At 49.2% G+C, this 15,960-nt stretch overlaps 1 protein-coding gene across 1 annotated transcript in view; it reads right to left on the bottom strand.

The window, feature by feature from the left end:
• RPH3AL (rabphilin 3A like (without C2 domains)) overlaps nucleotides 1–15,960 on the bottom strand; it is a 101,703-nt gene that overhangs the window by 70,735 nt on the left and 15,008 nt on the right. The window contains 2 exon segments of the mRNA XM_035721422.2: nucleotides 8,854–8,983; nucleotides 12,395–12,538. Of these exon segments, the coding sequence (XP_035577315.1) occupies nucleotides 8,854–8,983; nucleotides 12,395–12,538 (274 nt within the window).

Here is a 15,960-nt window from a genome sequence, read left to right as displayed (position 1 = left end):
AGTAAGGACAAGGTGAGGAGATGAGGCTGCCTCCCCCATGGGCCAGAGCAGAGCCACTGGAGGGAGGCTAAGAAGGGGGACAGGGCGTCCCGAGTGACCTACAGCTGTCTCATCCAAGGGGCAGGTTGTGCGGGGAAAACCATTCCCTCCTAGCCTTCCTGCACCCTGGTGGCACTGTGAAAATGGGGCGGCTGCCACAGAGACCAGGAGGACAGCTCCTCAGAAATTAGACACAGAATTACCACATGATCCAGCAATTCCACTTCTGGAAAGGATGGAAAGCAGAGCCCTGAAGAGAGATTTGCACAACTCATTTTCATCGAGGCACTATTCACAACAGCTAAAATGTGGAAACAACCCATGTTTCCATCAACTGATTCATGAATCAACAGAGTGTGTTACATACACCCAGTGGAATATTATTTGGCCTTAAAAAGGCAGGAAATTCTGACACCAGCTACCACGTGGACGGACCTTGAGGACATCATGCTAAGTGAAAGAAGCCAGTCACAAAAGGACAAACACTGTATGATTCTGTTTACATGAGCACCTGAAGAAGTCAGACTCCTAGAGATGGAAAGGAGGGTGGCAGGTGCCAGGGACTGGGTGGGTGGGAATGGAAGTTAGTGTTAATGGATGCAGAGTTTCCATTTTGCAAGATAAGAAAGTTCTGGAGATGGTAGGACAGCAGTGTGAATGTACTTAATGCCCCTAGACTATATACTTAAAAACGGTTAAAATCGTAAATTTTTTGTTATGTACGTTTTACCTACAAATTAAACAACATTTGAAAAAATTACCTCTTGTCTTGAGGGACTCAAGTCAATCCAAGGAGCAGGGTGGGGCAGCCCCACTCTGTAGGCCAAGCGAGGGGCAGACTACAGAGATTTGAGGGGTCATTCGTGGGGCCCTCTCCCTCCCCAGGCTCCCTGGCCTTCTTCCTTCTGCTTCTCACTTGTGCCTCACTCTCCCCCCCACCAGCACCTCGTCCACACACCCCTTGGCCTGGGACACTTTCTTCAGATCCAATGTAAGTGTCTTGTCACTGTCTCAGCTCGAATGTCATCTCATAGAGACCCATGCTGTGTGTCCAAAATAAAATAGCTCCTTCCTCCTCTCGTCCAACTGGCAGTTGCTGTGCCTCCCTCTGCTCTTCATGTTTTGCCCACCGCTTTCTGAAATTATTGTATTTAGCTATTCTTGTCCATCTTGCCTTTCTAGGCCATATACTCTACAGAGGTGAGGTAGGGCCACAGCGCACAGCCAGGATGCTCAGAACCAGCCTGCGTGATTTCAAATCCTCACTCCATAACTAACTTGCTGAATGACGTTGGGCAAGGTTTAACCACTCAGTGCCTCAGTTTCCCCACCTGTAAAAGGATGATGCTAACAGTGCTGCCCCCATAGGGTTGTTAGGAGGACTGAGTAAGTGAATGTGTGAAAAGCCCTTAGACCAGTATCTGGTATGACATGAGAGAAGTACTGATTGTCAGGGTTATGAGCATTGCTTATGAGCACAGGGCTGCCTCCTGCCTTGTTCATCACAGGTACCTCCATGGCCTGCATATTGTCAGTACACAATTAACACCACAGAATGAATGAAGGACAGAATTCTGGAGAGAGACAGCCCTTCATGAAAGTCAATTTCATTTGCAAGGACAGGCCTAGGGAGCTGAGCTGGCTCCAAAGGGCTGCTCCCTTCTCTTGCCCACATAGGCCCTTGGCCCCTCGAGGTAGGTTCCATCCCGCTGCAGGTATTTAGCTTTTGCATTGGGTACATCCTGAGAACATTCAGGCTGCTTCTGAAGGGCTTGGAGGGTGGCTAGAAAGCTGTTTCCCCCAGTGGTGGTGAGGGCAGCCAGCTAACCACACTGCTGGCACTAGGCAGAGTACAGGTGGGAGGGTGGTCCCCTGACAGGGCCATCTGGGTGTGTGTGGGGTCCCCAAATGCATCTTCCATGCTGACACAGGCACTCACTCTTCGACTTTAATGTGACTTCCCCTGCATTCTTTATTGATTGGTCTATCTTTCCTCCAAAAATATTTATCATTTTACCTTTCACATGTAAATCTGAAATCAATTGCAGGTTGACTTTTGTGACTAGTGTGAGGTAAAAGTCAAGATACATTTTCTTCCACATGAATATCCAGATAGCTTTGCCTTATTTATTCAAAAGACCATTCTCTGCATATCAGTGGCTCCCTTGTACTAAATTGTACTTATTTTCTCTCATTTCTGTCTCAGATGTATGGAAATACTGATTTTCTTACACCTGTATTGAACTTGTATACAACAACCCTGTTAATGAATTCACCTACTAATTGTACACATTTGTATTTAGATTCTGTCAGACTTTCTAGTTACATAACGATGTTATTCACAGATAATGACAGCTTTAGCTATGCTTCTCCAACCTGTATACCATACATTTCCTTCCTTGCCTGATTGCCCTGGCCTGGCTGCTGGTTCTATGTGGATAGAAGCAGTGATAAAGATCCATAAAACTTGTCTTATTCGTGATTTTAGAGAAAAATTCTCCATATTTAACCCATGAATATACTTCTCCTGCATTCTTTTGAAAGACAGCCCTGCTTCTCCAAGGAAGGGAAATGCTGTGACTGCTCTGGCCTGAGGGTGTGGAGACATAGCATGGCCCAGCGAACACCCCTGGGGGACCCAGCTCCCCACCACCTGGCGGGGGGGTGGGGAACCCAAGTAGGCCACGTGACCTCAGATGAACCACTGCTCTCCATCTGTGTGGCTGGGGAACAGTGTCACCACTCGTGCTCTCCCTACAGCTTTGTCCTGAAGATCAAAAAGGATGAGTTTTGTGAAAGAGCTTTAAAAACCCTAGAGGACATCACAAGGACTGAAAGACCACAGCCTCGGTGTCTACTGTTTGCAAGGGCAAGGACAGCCTGAAGGAGGGTGGGGGGACCCTGAGCTGGTGGTGGGTGTGTGGTGCAGGGGTGAGGGTGGGGAAGTGTGGGGGAGGACAAGGGGAGTGGGAAGAGCAGAGGGATTTTAACACTGTCCTTAGCTGTGTCTGGGTCTGGGACCTTACAGCAGAGGTTTTCAAACCAAAGACAATCGGCTTCTCCTGGAGTGTTTGTTAAGCACAGATCAATATCCCCACCCCCAGAGCTTCTGTTCAGTAGGTACCAGGGACTGAAGGTACCCCCTCAAAACTCATGTGTTACAGTTCTTTTTTTTTTTTTTTTTTTTTTAAGATTTATGTATTTATTTATTCATGAGAGACACAGAGAGAGAGAGAGAGGCAGACACAGGTAGAGGGAGAAGCAGGCTCCATGCAGGGAGCCCGACGTGGGACTCGATCCCGGGTCTCCAGGATCACACACCCTGGGCTAAAGGTGGCGCTATACCGCTGAGCTACTGGGGCTGCCCATCATGTGTTACAGTTCTACCCCCCACTGGGATGGTGTTTGGAGGGGAGACTTTGGGAGGCGACTAAGGTGAGATGAGGTCATGGAGGTGGGCCCTCTAGATGAGATTAGCAGCCCCAGGTTCCTGGAGGCTCCCCTGGCTGTGGGTCTGGGCTGACTTTTGCAGGACATACCACCTCAGAGCCTTGGTGGGGGGCAGGAATCAAGGAATCTGGTTCAGCCATGGTCCCTTCCCTCCATGCTTCCCTAGACCAGGCTAGATCCCTGACAACCCAATGAACTGGACTTCCTCTAAGGGCTTTGACCCAAATATAAAGAGTCCCTTTTCCCCAGGGACTCAGCATACATTATAGAGCCCACAGCTTCATGGGCAGGCCCCTCTGTGCCCAAACCATGGAACACATTTTGGCTAAGACCAGAAAAAATGCAATTGCTTCCCCTGCATAGTGACAGTGCCATCTGGGGCTCAGGCTGGTTCTCCTGCAGCCTTGTCTGGCTCCCCATGGTTGGTGGAAACACTCTCAATCAAACCAAAGGCTGGCTGACTCAGCTTCTAAGCAATCAGAAGCACCAGGCCTCTCTAATTAACCAGCCAGCCCCTTTCCCTTCCCACCACGGCCCTCGATAATGAGGGCTGGCAGCCTGGGCGTGCAGGCCCAATTACAGAGGGGACAGACGTGGCATCAAGGACTGGCATCACAGGCTCTACTGGCACACTCATTAGCTTATGGCTAAATACACCAAGGCTCTTGCTGGGGACAGCTCCATGTGGCCAAGAGCACCTGAGCCTTAGATCTAGATGCATCCCATGTCAGAGATCTCCCAGTATCCCCTCTCTGCAGCCTGCCCCTACATGCACACCTCCCAGCACCCAGGGCTCCAGGCAAAAGGGAAGGAGGTGGAAGGTGGACATGGAGATAAACAGGGGAAGCTCCTCAGAAATTGGTGAGCCCAGAGTAGAGGGTTCCTGAGGTACCCCCACTAGGTCCAGTGCCCTGTTAGACTCTCTCAGCCCCCAGGGCTGCCTCAGTAACCCCAATTACAACTGTAATTAATTATCCACAACCATTTAACACTCCCCTCTCAGAGCAGGGGTCTGTGTGTCTTTACGCTGTATTCCCAGGGCTTGCAAACACAGACCTACAATAAATACTTGCTGGATGACTGAATGGAGGCCACTGTCCCTCCACTCCCAGATGTTCCGAAGGGCTGTAAGGTTAAGTCTGGGCCTTGCTCCTGACTCTTCTGGGACTTGGCTCCTAAGTGACCACCATCTGATAGAATGACCCCAGGGGATTTGTCTGCATCTCTTTGACTATTTCCTGGTGGACCTAATGCCCTATAGACCTGCCCACTCTGCTCAAATGCAGCTTTGTCCTCAAATAACTCTTCCTTCTAACAACCCCCTTCTCCTTCCCAAAGATCTCAGCTCTGCCCCAGGCCTTCCAGTCCCCAGGATCTTGCCCTGCCCCTCCCCCAAGGTTCCTGTTCCCAAGTCAAATCTGATGCCTTCTCCTGGGTCCTTCCTTCTTTCAGCCCCCTTCTACTTGCCCTCAGGGCCTACATCCTCACTGACAGGTCCCTGCCCAGCCTGTTTCCTGCTCTGTGCTGTCCTTCCCTCCTCCAAACACCCTTTGTGCTACTCTCAGCCTCTCAGAAGCCCACCCAGCTTCCAGGAGCCAGCTCCTACAGGCAGATCTCTCAATTGCTCTCATCCTGGAACCTGGGTCCAGCCAGGTAGAGTACCACTCTAGAGAATACAGTGCCCACCTTGACCATCCGGACCTGAGGGAAATGACTGTTCTAGACACTTCTCCTTTTGGATTCCCCTAACCCAGAATTAGCCCACAACAGTTAAGTGACTGAGTGTTAACATTTATATGAGGTACTGTACAAAAGCCAAGGCATCTCTCTGTTGGCTCAGGACATCCAATGCTGGAGGGCTAAAAAGATATCTGGGAGGTTTATATAAATTATCAGAAATATGAGACTAATTGTGGGGAACTTCAATTTTAAGTTCAAGAAAACATGAGTTAAAAAAAAAAGAAAACATGAGTTAAAACAAGGAAAATGTGGGGAGTTATGGACTGAATTGTAGCCTCTCAAAATTCAAATATTAAAGCCCTAACCCCCATTGTGACTGTCCTGGAGACAGTTTCTGTAGGAGGTAATTAAGGTTAAATGAGGTCATAAGGCTGGGGCCCTGATCCAGGAGGCCTGGTGTCCTTTTATAAAAAGAGAGAGGCCAGAGCTGGCTTGCTGCCACATGAGAAGACTAGCCAGGATGGGGGTTTGCTAGAAAGTCGATCAGCCGACAGTGAGAAACAAATTTCTGTTCCTGAAGCTGTCCAGTGTGTGGTATTTTGTCATGGCAGCCTGAGCTAAGACCAGTGGGGTCACCAAATCTACCGGAGCTTTGTGAAAGGTCAGTTCCATTCTTTGTAACACGTGGGCAGTCTCAAAAGCTAGAACCTTGGAGTGGATTTAATAATAACAGCAACAGGTATCCCATACTGGGTGTTTGAAATGGACCCTACACTCCGCTAAAGGCTTCCTCTGAGCCTGAGATGAGCCCTCTTAGCTCATCTCCTCCTCACACCCATCCAATGGTGATATAAGTAGCTTTCCTATCCCATTTACAGTTAAAGAAACAGAAGCCCAGAGAGGTTAAGTGACTCGTATGAGGACACTGTGCTGTAGTCCAGCTGGGGCTGCAACCCATACCCGTGGGCACTGAAACGGCACTTACTGGCAAGCCCAGAAGGACCACAGTCACCCATCACACGGGATGGACCAAGTGATCCCTTGCTCTGGCCTGTCTGTAGTCTAGAACCCACTTTTCCTCCCGGGACCCTCAATCACCCACCTGCTCAGATACAGTGAAAAGATGGACTTTCTTAACATGTGACCCCCACACTGTGCTACCTTGTCTCCAGCCCCACTGTCTCACCCCTAATGACAGGCAGTGCCTAACTTATCTCCCACTGTTACTTTATGTCCCTCCGCAATCCACTCGCCAGATAGCAGCTAGGCTCATCCCTCACAAAGACAAATTAGATCACATCACACCCTGCTTAAAACACTCCAGTGGCATCCCATGAAGGTTAGAATCAAATCTCAACTCCTGACCTTGACTTACGAAGCTCTTGTGTGATGGGCATGTCTCCGATGCCTTCATTAGCTCCTTGAACATGCCCAGTGGGTTTCCACCTCAGGAACTTCATGCTTGCTGCTTCCTCTGCCTGGAACCCTTTTCCATTCAGATCTTCCCAGAACTGGCTTCTGCTTATGCTCAGGTCTGAGCTCAGAGAGGCACTCCTGGCCATACCCTACCACACTGCCCTCAATTTACTACAGAGCCCTCAGTCTACTTGACAGTATTTTATTTGTCTGTTGTCTCCCTTCTCTCACTCCTGGAAAAAAATCACCATGAGAGCAAGGGTTTTGTCTCTCTCATTCATACTATTGCTAGTACCTAGAACAGGCCTTGCACACAGCAGGCCCTCTACTATTTGCAGAATGAATGAATGAGCAAACAGGTGACATGCTTTTCTTGAGGATGGAGAAGAAAACGCACAATGCCCACTATTCAGCTGTGGCCCCAGCTAGCACCCTTTCCTCCCACTTCTACCCAGGAGCAACTCCTCTTGGAAACTTAAAGGCCTCCTCACCTTGCTGCCCAAGCCAAGACTAGGTCCTCAGCCTGCTGCAAAATAAGAACAATTTCAAACTGCACCAGCCCAGTGTTCCAGGGTATCATGGGGTAGTGAGTGTCAAGAGCATCTAGAAGAGTGGAGGGGAGGGGAGACAACAGTGGCAGTCCCAGACTGCCTGGTTCTCCAAGGACCCTTTGGCAGTCAGGACAGCAGCCTGCCCCAATAGCAGACGTCTTAGACTTCTAGAGGAAGAGACAAGGCTCTGCTCCTTCATCATGGTCCTATAAACCTGAACATTTACAGCATTTACAGTGGGGTTGAGGGGCAGAGAGTGGAAACAGGCTGCTGGGCCCCATTCTCCCAGACAGAAGTCACAAAGTATAACCTAATCTACCCAAGGGCTGGGAGCAAGACATTCCAAGTCCCTTTGCCTGCTGCCTATGTTAGTATCTAGTTCAGGGACTATGGAAGGTGCCCACCCTTATCCTGTCATCCAGGCCCCTCCCACATCTCCACTGTTCTTGGGACCCTTCACCAGCAAATCCACATTCCTTAGCCCAGTTCACCACATGTTACAAAACAGGGAAAAATGACCTTAGCCGAATCCTGGCTTTTCCACTTACTAGTTTGGTATATTGACCTTTTTGCATCTGGATTCTCTCATCCAGCTTTTAATTGCCACTCAAAATGATCTTAATAAGGTTGCCAATGACTTCCATGTGGCTAAGTCCATGTTTACTTCTTTGTCTTCTCTATATTCCATGGTCCTCTTAGCTCTAACCACCCACCATGCCCCATCACCAATCTTCTATTTCCTGTTATTTCTTCCTAGAATGTACTATTTATTTCCTGAAATATTCTTATTTATTTGATCATTATTTGTTTTTGGTTCCACCAGGAAAACTAGAGTGAAAAACAAAGGAAAGAGGAAGATACAGTATCTTGGAAACAGCTCTCTAACCTAGGAGGGCAGTAAAGGGAAGACCATGATAACAGCTATGCAGCAATTAGTCTATGCTGGAGTAGAACTAAAAGTCTAAAAGGGAGAAAAAAATGTAGGCTCCACGCAATAGAGTAAAATTGAGATGCTAAATAATCCTGAGGATTAGAAGGCATATTATACTTGAGTCAACAAGAAAAGACAATTAGAAACTCCAGAAAAAAAAAAAAGTTATTTTAAAGAAGTCTTGGACTCAACATGTAACAATTTAATATGGGGCATAATTTAGAGTAATCAGTGGAGTATAAGAAAAGGGAAAAATCCATTTGACTTTGCAGCAAAGATCATTCTCATTTGAGGGGTCAGGGGTCAAGAGCAGATCAAGAGAATAAGGAGCATAATCCTAGCACAATGATTGGTCCTGAGGAGAATTTTATTCCTTTATAATGATTAATAAAATTCACTGAGTACTTATGTGCCAAAGTTTTTAAGGCCTATGCATATAATTAATCATTATGATTTTCTAAGGTACATGTTATCATTATCTATATCTTACAGATGCGGAAGATAGGGCTCAATATATTAGACAAGTTTTCTGAGGTCATCCAGCTAGTGAAATAGCTAGACTTATACCCAGGTCTGTGGGATCCAGAGGTCCACTCCCCAGGGTTGGCCCTAGAAGCCAGGCCATTCAACCTTAGGCCCTAATTCTTCTTGCCGAGCAGCACAGGATACCATGTGCATACACATGCATACATGGACACACACAGACACATACAACATACACTCATGGAAGCCAGGGTGCAAAGCCACAGAACAGGTCCAGACTGGGTAGCCAGAGAAGGGCCTTACCTTCCTGCAGTCTTTGCAGAACACTGATGAGCTGCCCAGGAAGCCCAGTACCTCCCCACAGAGCAGACACTGGGAAAGGCCATTCCCCATCACATTCTGCCTCATGGTCTCCAGCCGCTCCACCAGGCGTCTGCAACACAGGACACACAGAGTCAGATGGAATGTTTCCTATCTTCAACCTGACCACTGCCCAGGTATGGCTCCCTACATGGCCCATGTGCTGTTCCCTCACCTGGGATACTGTTCCCTGCCCCACTTCTTTTCCAGGCTACCTCCTAATCATTCATTCACTCACCAACTATTGAGTACCAACAACGTGCCACACCCTAGGAATATTGCAGCAAGCAAGCCAGAGATAGACAGACATGATCCCTGCTCTCACAGAACTTACGTTTAATAAAGTCCATAAACAAGTCAACAAGCAAACTGACTTCAGACAAGGGAAGTGCTATGAAATCAAATAAGTGTCTCACCCAGTGTAATCTCAGGACGGAAGTTTCTATCTCTGTTTTGTTGGCCAAAATAACTCGAGGCTTAAAACACATGGAAGATAGGTACCAGGAAAACTAGAGTGAAAAACAAAGGAAAGAGGAAGATACGGTATCTTGGAAACAGCTCCAGACTGGGGAGAAGACTGATGGGGAGGGCATGTCAGGTGGTGATCAGTGAAGGCCCCTCTGAGAACATGTGAACTGAGAGCTAAAGGATAACAAGGCCAAATCAGGTAAAGAGCAGGGCAGGGGTGGGGGTAGGGTGAAGTGGAGGTGGAGGTGGAGGGCACTCCAGGCAGAGGGAAGGCAGGGCAGGGGGCAAAGACAAAGGCCTTGGCACATTAGAACAGCAGGGAGGCCAGTGTGGCAACTGCCTTGTGAGCCTGCCAGAGCCTGGGATAAAAGGAGGCTGGAGGGATGAGGAAGGGACCGGATAGATTACATGGGTTTTATAGACACAGAATGGAATTTAGATTATTTTCTAAGATCAACATGAAGCCACTGAAGAGTTTTTTGTTTGTTTTTTAAGATTTTATTTATCTATTCACAAGAGACAGAGAGAGAGAGAGGCAGACATAGTTAGAGGAAGAAGCAAGCTCCCTGCGGAGAGCCAGATGCAGGACTTGATCTCAGGACCCCAGGACTACGACCTGAGTGGAAGGCAGATGCTTCACCACTGAGCCAACCTAGGTGCCCCACCACTGAAGAGTTTTAGTTAGAGGGCTGATTTGATCTAAGGGACATTTAAAATTTTTATTGTAATTTTTAAAAGTTTGTATTTATTTATTTATTCATTTAAGTAATCTCTACACTGATGCAGGACTCAAACTCAGGACCCTAAGATCAAGAGTCACAGGCTGTTCTGACTGAGCCAGCCAGGTGTCCCCAAGTGGCATTTTTATTTTTTTAAATATTTTATTTATTTATTCATGAGAGACACACACAGAGAAAGGCAGAGACATAGGTAGAGGGAGAAGCAGGCTCCATGCAGGGAGCCCAATGTGGGACTCGATCCTGGAACTCCAGGATCACGCCCTGAGCCAAAGGCAGATGCTCAACTGCTGAGCCGCTCCGGCTGCCCTCGCGCAGCATTTTTAAAATCTCACTCCAGCAGCCATGGAAAGCCAGGACTACAGTGGGGGAGGGCAGGTGAGGAAGCCAGCAGGAGGTGGTAGGAGGCCCAGTGAATGGGCACTGAGTCTGGGAGACAGAGGCAACATCCATGGAGATAGGGGGCGAGGAGGTAAGAGAGAGATCTGGGGTGATACAGAGGTTTTGGTTTGAGCAAGTGGGTAGAGGAAGCAGCTAGAGGAAGAAAGAAAAATGAGCTTTTTTTTGAACCTGTGCTGCTGAGTGTCCAGGAGCCCATCCCAGAACCCTGCTAAGCCAAGGTAGGTGACTCTCCTCAGGGTCCCATGGCCTCTCAGCCCACTATGACCCCTCTTTTCATGGCAACACTATGACCCTCACTAAACTGGTGGCCACTTCCGTTTTGTTGGCCTGTATCTCCAGTACCCAGGGGACACTCAGTGAAAATTTCTGAATGAACGAACAGAGGACAGAGCACAGATACATTATCTCAACCCTCCCAGGGAGGAGGATGCTATTTCCCCCCATTTTAAAGTCAAGAAGACTGAGGTCCAGAGATGTAAAGTCACTTTCCACCAGAATTACATAGTTCCTAAGAGGTGGTTCCCAACGCCTAGGCCCTCATCTCATACTATACTCTCCCCTGAGGTGATCAGGCTCTCCCTGGGAGGCCAAGGGGAAGGTGCCTCTCCCTACATGCCCTCCAGCAAGCACTCCTGACTTCCACAGAGGTCCCTTCCACTGTCTCTCACCCAGGGGCCTTGCTGAAGCCCAGCCCCACCTCGGGCCTGAACTGCCTGCTCTCAGGGACCCACGTCAGTACAGCCCATGCCTTCTAACTCATGGAAACCCATAGGATACACCTCCTCCTTCTGAGACATTTAATCTGAGGCACTGCCTTCTGGGGCATTCCCTAGCTCTGTCAAAACCAGTGTTCACAATGGGGGCCAGACAGATGGATGAGGGGGTGCAAACACTTCCTGCTACGTGGGAGGACCCACATGAAGCACCCCCTGCCAGCTCCCAGCATGCCTTCCTGGGGGAGCCCAAGGGACACAGGGGGTGCTGGCATGTCAGTCATGAGCTTGGGGCTGCACAGCTTCTTGCAGGATCCTGGAAGGATTAGGCAGGGGACAGGGTTAGCCAGCTTAGATAAGGAAAGAGCTAAAGACAATCAGTCTGTCTGATATACACCATTTTTGTAATAAACTGCCCTTAGTATGTCCGCGTTATCAAGGCACATACAACAAACTGGGCAGCAGTGGTCTTTGTAGTGGTGCTTTCACATTTAGAACTATGCGTTTCTATTAAGGTCTGACTTCTTAAATGATCTTACATTTGATAAACAAAAGACTACTAAAAGACGACTAAAAGAACAAGGAGAGCAAAATCAAATGAATTCCTGCCCAGTGTAGTGAACTGCATTTGTGCTTTTCTGTGTTTTTCCAATTTTCTAGGAGGTATGAACTGCTTTTGTAATTAAACAATGGACACAACAAACTGTCTGCAGGCTGTACAGAAGTCAGCTCTGGGTGCAGGGGGCCAGGAGAAGAGCTTAGAACACATGCTGGAGAGCAGCTCTTCTCTTGGAACCCTCACTGGGACACGGAGGTCTAGGTTCAATTCCAACTTGAATCCCTCCTCTGGCTGAACCACAGCCAACCTTCCTGTATGTGAAGTGAAGAGCCCCTGATGCATGTCACCATGCTCATTCATCCCCCCCATGGCCTGGGGCCCACACAGGAGCCACTATCCACTTCTTACAGAGGAGTGTATTAAGGCTTTGTGGGGCTGGGTTACACATCTACACCTCAGAAGTGTTCGGGCAGAGCAGACTCACTCCCAGGGGTAGCAGTCACTAGGACTCAGGGCGCCATTCTCAGCCCATGGATCTGACACAAAAGGACTTTGCTTCCCTCTCCAGGATCTTGCTTCTACCCCAGCTCAGAAGCAGCCCTTACCCAATTCTCTGCTGCTCCATGACATCCAGCCGCTCTGCCCTCTGGATGACCTGCAGGATGGCCTCCACCTCGGCTGGGCTGAGGCATTGGCTCTTCCTCTGCTTCTCTGTCTGGTAGGTGTGCACAGACCAGCCTGTCTGCAGCCTGGAGAGAGAACACAGCCAGCCTTGAGGCCACCACAGTGCAAACTCAGGCCTCCCCATAGTGCCACTTCACAAAGCCCCTGCTGAGAACAGTCTGGGAACAGCCCAGGTGCAGTGTGTCAGGGAGAGGGGTTCAGGGAACAGGGCAGAGGTTTCGAATGCTGGCTCTGACCACCTGCCAGCCACTGGGCCTCACAAAGATGGCAGTGCCACCTTAGCACCACAAGAGACAGGAGCATGGGGTGTGACCCACTGGACAAACAGAGAAGGCCACTGCCACAGCACGTGGGGCTTTGAAGGAAGAGCATAGAAGGTCATCAAGGCTGAGATCTGAGGGCACCTGGGTCACTCAGTTGGTTAAGCATCTGCCTTTGGCTCGGGTCATGATCCTGGGGTCCTGGGATCAAGCCCTGAATCGGGTTCCCTGCTTGGCAGGGAGTCTGCTTCTCCTTCTACCTTTCCCCGCTGTTTATGCTCTCTTTCTCTCTTACACTCCATCTCTCAAATCAATCAATCAATAATCTTAAAAGAAAAAAAAAAGACAGAGATCTGAGGCATATAAGGGAAATGGAACTTACTATGGAACAGGAAAGAATGGTAATTAGATTAAAAATGAACCCTGAATATAAAAGGAGATGCACAGAGCAGTTTGAAAACTAGAGGGTTTGAAGGGCAGGAGGGCAGTCCCTACTTCCTTAAACCCACTTCCCTAAAAAGTGACAACAACAGGGACGCCTGGGGGGCTCAGGGATTGAGCGTCTGCCTTTGGCTCAGGATGTGATCTCGGGGTCCCAGGATCGAGTCCCGCATTGGGCTCCCTGTGAGGAGCCTGCTTCTCCCTCTGCCCGTATCTCTGCCTCTCTCTCTCTCTCTCATGAATAAAATGAATAAATAAAATCTTAAAAAAAAAAAAAAGAAGAAGAAGTGACAGCATCCAAGGGTCCTCAATGCGGGACACAGGGCAGGAGGATGAGGATGTGGATGCCTTCCTGGCGGTTCCCTGTCATGAGCTGACACTGGTGGTCTCATATCACTGCCTGATCCGAGCTACCGCAACCAACAGTTCATGTACTGTCGACACTGTGTAAGTTAGGAGAGCTAAAGAACATGTCCTTTCTCTGTAAGGAGAGCAGGCTGATTAAGGTGAGAGGCTCAGACTGGAGTCTACTGGATGGTCTTATCTTAGGCTCTGTCCCTTCCCAGCCGTGAGAATGTGGGCAGCTGCTCATCCCAGATTACCTGATCTGTCTCTTTAAAAGAAGCCATGCAGATTAAATGAGGCAGGGTATGCAAAGTGCTCTGCATATAGCAAATGCCCAATTGCTTAATCAGTGGTGGTTAATGATGATTACTGTAATTCTCATGGGTAGAACCATCAGGAATGGCTAGACCAAAGAGGCAGTGCTCATGAAAGGTTTTGCAGGATGAACAGGAACTTGGCCAATGGAAAGAAGGAGACGGTGTGCAGGCAGAGAAAGCCACATGTGCAAAGGTGCAAAGACATAATAGTCATGTGCTGCACCGAAGGTCTCCAGACTTCTAGACTGCTTATGTCTCCAATTCAAAGAGAAGCACTGCCCTAGGGGCACCTGGGTGGCTCAGGGGTTGAGCATCTGCCTTCAGCTCTAGTGGTAGTCCCAGGGTCCTGGGATTGAGTCCCACATTGGGCTCCCTGCAGGGAGCCTTCTTCTCCCTCTGCTAATGTCTCTGCCTCTTTCTCTGTGTGTCTCTTATGAATAAATAAACTCTTTAAAAAAAAAAAAAAAGCAGCACTGCCCTAGATGAATACTTTTGGAGCAGTCCTCATAGGGCTGGGGGATGCCAACAATGGGAAAGGAGTGGGGCTGGGGGACAGAGGAGGGGAGGCCAGTCCTTGGAAAGGGCAGGAGAGCACACACCCACCTTTCCTCCATCTCCCGAGCAGACTCAATGGGTTTAGGCCCTGAAAAGGAACATGCTCCCATCCCAACCTGCATGTTTTCTCCACCTGAGCATTTGAGGGACCGGGCAGTTAGTGATTGGCCAGGATGCCCTCCATGTGTGACCCCCTGGGCCAGGGAAGGAGAACTGAGAAACAGGGTCCTCAAGCTCAGAGCTGCACCACATAGGGAAAAGGCAGACCAAGGAGCACAGAAATGGGAAGGCATGGCACCACCCTGTATCCTGGGAGTACAGTTCTTACCCAGCTAGCTGTGGGCGTGGTGCCAGTCCAGGGCATGGGACACCTCCTTTTGCACCAGACCCTCCTGTCATCCTATCAGGCAGGCCTCCCCTTGGGCCTCTCCTTTTCTCAGTGGGGTAAAGAGGCTGAGAGCAGTTACATGGCTCTGTGAAGGCAAGTCAGAGGTTGGCCAGCCTCCTGACCCAAGGAGTCCATGGCCAGTGGCTGCTGCCAGACCCTCCAGGCTTCCCTGGGGCATCCTCTCAGCCTCCTTTTCTGCCTCCATCTGGTCACCAACCAAGCCCTGACAATCTGTCCTCTCATTCAACCTCTTCCCCTGGCCCACTGCTCCTGTCCAGTCAGACTGCAATTCCCACATCTGGCCTTGGTTGCCTCTGAGCATCCTGTTCCCCTAAAGGCCCCACCATATTGCCAAAGGTGGCCAACTCCTGGCCAGCAAATGTAGCTGTGGTTGTAAGCTCCAAGGAAGAATCTTCAGTGGCACCTGGTGCCCCCCATCTGTACGGCCCCCCATACAGTGCCCTCATCTCTCAGCTGCCCTGGCCTCACACAGGTTGCCAAAGCTGCCCCTAGTTCCTTGTGTTCTGGGTTGCAGCCAAGCCTTTGCTTATGCTGCACCCTCCATCTGCAGTGCCTGCCCACCTCCCAAACCTCCTGTCCACTAGGCTACTCCTGTTCTTTTTTAAGACTTCTTTTAGGGGATGCCTGGGTGGCTCAGTCAGTTACACGTCCAACTCTTGGGTTTGGCTCAGGTCATGATCTTGAATGGAGGCCCCTGTCAGGCTTTGTGCTCAGTGTGGTATCTACTTGAGATTCTCTCTCTCCCTCTCCCTCTTACCAGCCCTCCCACTCATGCCCTCCCCCCAAAATAAATAAATAAAACCTTTAAAAAAAAGACTTCATTTAGATTTCTGATGAAGGGACACCTAGGTGGCTCAGTGGTTGAGCGTCTGCCTTTGGCTTAGGGCATGATCCTGGGGTCTTCGGATTGAGTCCAGCATCCGGCTCCCAGCAGGCAGCCTGCTTCTCCCTCTGCCTATGTCTCTGACTCTGTGTGTGTGTGTGTGTGTGTGTGTGTGTGTGTCATGAATAAATAAACAAAACCTTAAAAAAAAAAAAAAAAGATTCCTGGTGAAGATCACCTTCAAGATGGGTTGAGTTCATTCTCAGAGCTCCCAGAAGGCCCAAGCATGGGTCCATCATGGGGATTAAACATTATTTCAAGGCCAGGTGGAATCCTC

Source organism: Canis lupus, chromosome 9 (assembly GCF_003254725.2).
Source record: "Canis lupus dingo isolate Sandy chromosome 9, ASM325472v2, whole genome shotgun sequence".
NCBI lineage: Eukaryota > Metazoa > Chordata > Mammalia > Carnivora > Canidae > Canis > Canis lupus.
Note: the sequence above shows the minus strand (reverse complement) of the source record. Positions and strands in the feature narration are given on the sequence as shown.